At 52.7% G+C, this 5,238-nt stretch overlaps 1 protein-coding gene across 1 annotated transcript in view; it reads right to left on the reverse strand.

Annotated features, from left to right (window-relative positions):
* Window positions 1-254: 254 nt before the first annotated feature.
* Window positions 255-5,238, reverse strand: part of BATF3 (basic leucine zipper transcription factor, ATF-like 3) — a 9,504-nt gene continuing 4,520 nt past the window's right edge. Inside the window, exon 4 of the mRNA XM_006772967.2 lies at window positions 255-838. Within this exon, the coding sequence (XP_006773030.1) occupies window positions 653-838 (186 nt within the window). The 3' untranslated portion in view covers window positions 255-652. The remainder of the gene's footprint in view (window positions 839-5,238) is intronic.

The following is a 5,238-nucleotide window of genomic DNA, read 5'->3' on the forward strand; positions in this document are numbered from 1 at the left end:
CCAAGACTTGCCCAGCCAGTGTGGCTCAGTGGTCAAGCTTCAGCCCATGCACCAAGAGGTTGCTGGTTGGATTTCCCATCAGGGCACATGCTTGGGTTGCGGGCTGGTTCCCCAGTAGGGGGTGTGCAGGAGGCAGTCAATCGATATTTCTCTCGCTGATGTTTCTATCTCTTACCCTCTTCCTTCCCCGCTCTCTAAAATTAACAACAACAACAACAAAAACTAAAAATAAGTAAATTCCAAGAACTTGCCAAAAAAGAGAAACAAAAACTGTCTTTATTACCCAATTCTAGAGAAAATGATTCTGCACAGCGGCAGAACCTCGTAGCTGCCATAGTGGAAGGGACGTGAGTCATGAGGGTGGTCTCCCAACCTGGGTGACCTGGATCCGCTCCAGGTTCTGAGAGTCAGGTGCCTGTGGGCATGGCCCGGAGCTCCGAGGAGGAGGCCTGGGTAGGTGCCTCCCCATCTCACATGGATGTGGCTGTGGTGGGGGGTTGACCAAGATCCATGAGCCACAAAACACCCCGAGGAGCTAGAAGACGGCCTCTCCGGGAAGAGGAACCGGTGGAGGAGGCCCAGCCACAGGTCCCCTGGACGCGGAGGGAACCCCGCTCACAGGTACGAAAAGGACCAGGTTCCTTGCTGGGCTTCACCGGGGCAGGCAGCCGGCCACCGGGTCCGGCCGCAGCACGGGCACGAAGTTCATGGGGCACAGCAGCAGCGGGCACATCTTCTCGTGCTCCTTCAGCGCCTCGCTCAGGTGCTTCAGCTCCTCCGTCAGCTTCCCGATCTCCCGCCGCAGCACTGCGTTTTCTTGCTCCAGGCACTCATATTCCTGGGGAAGAGGGAGTGAGCAACTTCATTTCTTCCCCGTCCTCCTGGCAGATCTAACCCGCGCTGTGATGCTCATCTCCTTTCCACAAAAACATTCTTGTGAACCTGCCCCGCCTCTGCCATTCATACCTGTTGGTGCATTTGCTTACTGTCTCCTCCCGCCAGGAGGAAAGGGTCAGGAGGGCAGGCCTTTGTCCAAAACACTCCATGAGGTGTAGTTTACAGAAAATAAAATGCACCTACCTTATGTGTATAATTCAGTGAGTTCTGACAAATGTAAATAACTATGTGGATCGATTCAGAATGCTTCCACCACTCTGGAAAGTTCCCTAGTGCCCCTGTGAGCCTCCCCTTCCCCCAACTGCTGATCTGTCTTCTAAAGGTCTCTGCTGGGTTTGCTGCTATAGCCCCGGCACCTGGATCAGTGCCTCGAACATAACACGTGTTTGTTGAGTACTGAGTAAATGGACGAAAAGACCCCTTGCTTTGGCTTTGCTCCAATACTCATGTGTTAAGTTTCCTCTACAGCAGAGTTTACAGGGGCTTAGAACTGGAGGGGATCATAGAGACCCCTTAGCGGCTAAGGTCTCTTAAATACGGTCTCTCTCAAACCCACACGATGTAGAAACCTTCCCTGTGTAACTCTAGCTCAGACGCCCAACTTGTGCTGAGCGTTCTCTCTTTCAAAGGACAGACCTTGCCATCTCTCTGAGCTGCTCTATGAGGAAGCTCCTCGTTGCACTGATCCAAAAACTCTCTCTCCTTCAAACCCACCTATTGGGCCTGGTTCCACCTTATGGAACCACATAGAGTAAATGCAATACTTTTTCAACATCGAAGTTCTTGAAATGTTAGGAGGCAGCCCCATACCACTTCCCTTTAGGTATTCTCTGAGCTCAACGGTCTCAGGTCCTCTGGGCTCCTTGGGTTGTGGGAATCCTGGTCCCTGTGCCCTCTTGGACGCCATCCAACACATGCTCCAATTTGCCAGGGGCTCTGAGAGAATATCATTCCCAACATGCAGTGCAGGATTCCAGGGATGGCCAGACCATGCAGAGAGCAGATCGTGCAGGTGATCTGCACTGGGCTAGACCCAAACCACAGCCACCCTGCTCCGGGGACTCCCCCCTGAGCATGCAGAGAAGTGCAAGCTTTGTCTGTATCTGCTGCCTCTTTGTCTATACTTTAAGGACGATTGATCTTTTGGAGCTTGAGGATGGGCCTTACACCCACCTCTACTGCATTTCACCCTGTTCCCTTGAGCGTCTTCCAGCCTAGCAGATCCTTCAGAATCTTGATTGTGTCAGCCCCTGGATTAGTGAGACCACAAGCTTTAAGCTGTCCACGAGCTTGGTAAGCAGGCCTTCCTTCCTTTCCTCCAAGTCATGAATAAGTTCTGCAGTAGTTGGCCAATGACAGAGGCCCTCTTAAGGCTGACAACCTTAGTTAAGTCTTGCTGAAATGTTGTTTACAGTCATTTCTAGGTCGGTTCACACTATTGGGCTTTGTTGTGCCAGGCATAACATGTTTCCTGAGCAGGGGGCTCAACCTTATTATCTATCACACCTTTTCTTTTACTGGTCATATTTAAGAAATATCACTAAAAAAAAAAAAAAAAATCTGATCTTGCAGGCTCTTAAGGCACATGCAAATTCTCAACTCTGCCCCTGGACTGCCTTCCTCTTTTTCTCTGTGGGCCCAGCTCAAGCCCACCACCTCCAGGAAGGCTTCCATGATCATAGCACCTAATGGAAACATCTCTTATTATGTGTGTCTTATTCAGTCTCGTATCATATTCAATCTTAAATAAGGTCTCTCTCCAAAGGTCAGAAATGTATATAGCACATGGGGCCTCTGCTACCCTTTCCTGTACCCCACCTGACAGGCCCCCTCAGGGGGCCCTCAGCCCTCTGTCTCCTTCTCTCACCCCCTTTCTTCCCTCCTTCCCCTATAGGCATCTTCCTCCCTCTAAGAACAAGGGACCCAGAGGGGCTGATCTGCTCTGACCCCTACTGCCACTGCTGTCCTCTGCTTCCTGCCTTTCTTTCCCAGGCAGGCTCTCAGGATGGTCTGGGATACTCGGCAAGGCAGCAAGCAGGCCTCACCCCTTCTCCCCACAGGTTGTCCTGGGTCAGTCCGGCATCACTAGGACATTGGCCCTGTTCTGCCTTCAGCCCTCCTCCAACTCCTCATGCTCTCCTCTGGCTTCTGACAAGCTGCAGTCCTAGAGTCAGAATTCAGTCTACAAACACAGCAACCAAGCCCTCCGTGAGCAAGGGGAGGGTCTGGATGGGAAGATGGGGGTGGGAGCCTAGGCATCCGGGAGGCCTGCCTGCAGCAGAGGGGTGAGAGGCGCGTGTACACACACACACACACACACACACACACACACACACCTGGAAATGCTCCCCACTTCCAAGTAAACAGAGAATAGAAAAGAATGGTTTCAATGAGCTGACGTTTCAACAGGATTCCAAAGAATAGGGAACTCTCCTCTTGTGGCAAATATTCCAAACTGACTTTCCATATTTGCTGCATTTTGTGGCGAGACGCTGTGAGCGTCTGAGCTTTGTCTCTGGAAGCCACACGGAGTCGCGCTGCTTAAGGTACCACTGCTCTCCCCCAAACCCCAGGGCGGAAGGGCTCAGAGCTGCCCGCACAGGCGCCCAGCAGGCCCCTCGCCTGCCTTCTCCGAGGGGACTTTCTCCTCTGAGATTTAAGTTTGACACAAACATGCTGAGGGACTTTGATCGGGCCGTGTGAATAAAAAAGAAAGAAGAAGCAAAAATCTCCTTCAGGTGAGGCCAGTTCTACAAAAATAAAAGGGGAGGTGGCAGAGGGGAGAGAACACGGAGAGGGAACACAGGGGAAAGAGGAAGACCCCCTTCGCACCAAAAAGAAATTCCCTGGACTTCGCAGACATGAGAAATAATCAAGAACATGAGACCCTTTGCTATTTCCAAAGAGATGCTCAGTTTAGCTCAACGACTGGTGTTGGAGGTTAATGAGTCAGTCCTTTGCCTCAGGAGGATTTGAGGATACTGGGCTGCCTTCCTGGGTATCTGCCAGGACGTGGTCACCAGGAAGAGAGACCTACAAATTAGAGGTACTGAGGTCACTGCAAATCCCAGTTCTGCTCAGAAATTAAGCTGTCGAGGGCAGTGACGCTCAAGTGGGGCAATGTGTCAGTCCCCAGGGGACACCTAGCGTGTCTGCAGACAGTTTGGGGGAGGGGTGCTACTGCATCTAGAGGGCAGAGGCCAGGGATGCTGCTTCAGGTTCTACAGTGCACAGGACAGCCCTACCCCCCCCCGCCCCCCAACAAGGAATTATCTGGCCCCAAGGTGGAGCAAGCCTGGCCTGGGCATCTAAAAGAGGTTGACTGGGGGCTGTGGGGCTGTCTGGCGATATTCAGGGTCCAGGAGGCCTCTGAGGCAGAGGGAAGGATCAGGACTGGTAAAAAAGACAAGGTGGGTACCAGGGACCAGAACTGATAACTAAGGCAGGAAAGGACAGGCCGGGGAGGAAATGGCCATCAGGACACAGCCACACACGGACCCCATTTCACAAGCAAGAAACAAACTCGGAGAGGCCCGGTGACTTTCCCAAGGTCATGTAGACTAGAGCCTGATCCCCGATTTCAAGGTCAACGGCAACGCTCATGCAATGACAGCGATTCAACCTTCCCTCGGCACTGCCTGGACTCAACTGTCCCCATGGCGGTTACCAGCAGAAAAGGGTGGTACTAGCTCAGGATTTTACAAGAAGTCTATTCCCAAACCTTACACGGATCCCCTTCCCGGCAGAAACATGTGTCACCAGCCAGGGCAGTAAAACTTGGCGTCATCATCCGTTTCTAAACCAAGTGGGGGACTAACACGAAGCATTCTCTTAGAAAACGCAGTCTCTGGAACAACCGGGGCAACACATACCACAACCGGATTACTCAAGACACGTGTCCGTTTGTGACATTCGGGGCTCCTAAGGCTGGCATCGCGGCCCTCCTTTTCTGACTCAAAATTCTTTCTCAGTCTTACGCCTTTCGGTGCCTGGCTCCAACCAGTCTGACCCACTTCTGAAAGGAGCATCTTTCAGCCTCTGCCTCAGGGCGCTGGACTGTTCGCTGGGGTTCCTATTTGTGAATGTGGACTCAGGCGTGTGCCTACCGTCCAGAGATGAATGGGGGTCGAAATCCCCATGAGAGGTGTCAGCGCCTTGAAGCGGTGCTTTAAAAAGCCACAGAGAGCACTGAGGTCCACAGATGCACATTGGGAACTGCTGTCACCACTGCAGTCCAACTTCCAGCAACTGCCACCCTGAGGGGAAAACTCTCCCCTGGCTTAGCCTGTCCCCACTCTCCCACTGGCCTGCCCTCCAAGGCAGGGAGGCGGGGGCGGGGCG

The sequence above is a fragment of the Myotis davidii genome, unplaced genomic scaffold, assembly GCF_000327345.1.
Source record: "Myotis davidii unplaced genomic scaffold, ASM32734v1 scaffold362, whole genome shotgun sequence".
Lineage (NCBI taxonomy): Eukaryota > Metazoa > Chordata > Mammalia > Chiroptera > Vespertilionidae > Myotis > Myotis davidii.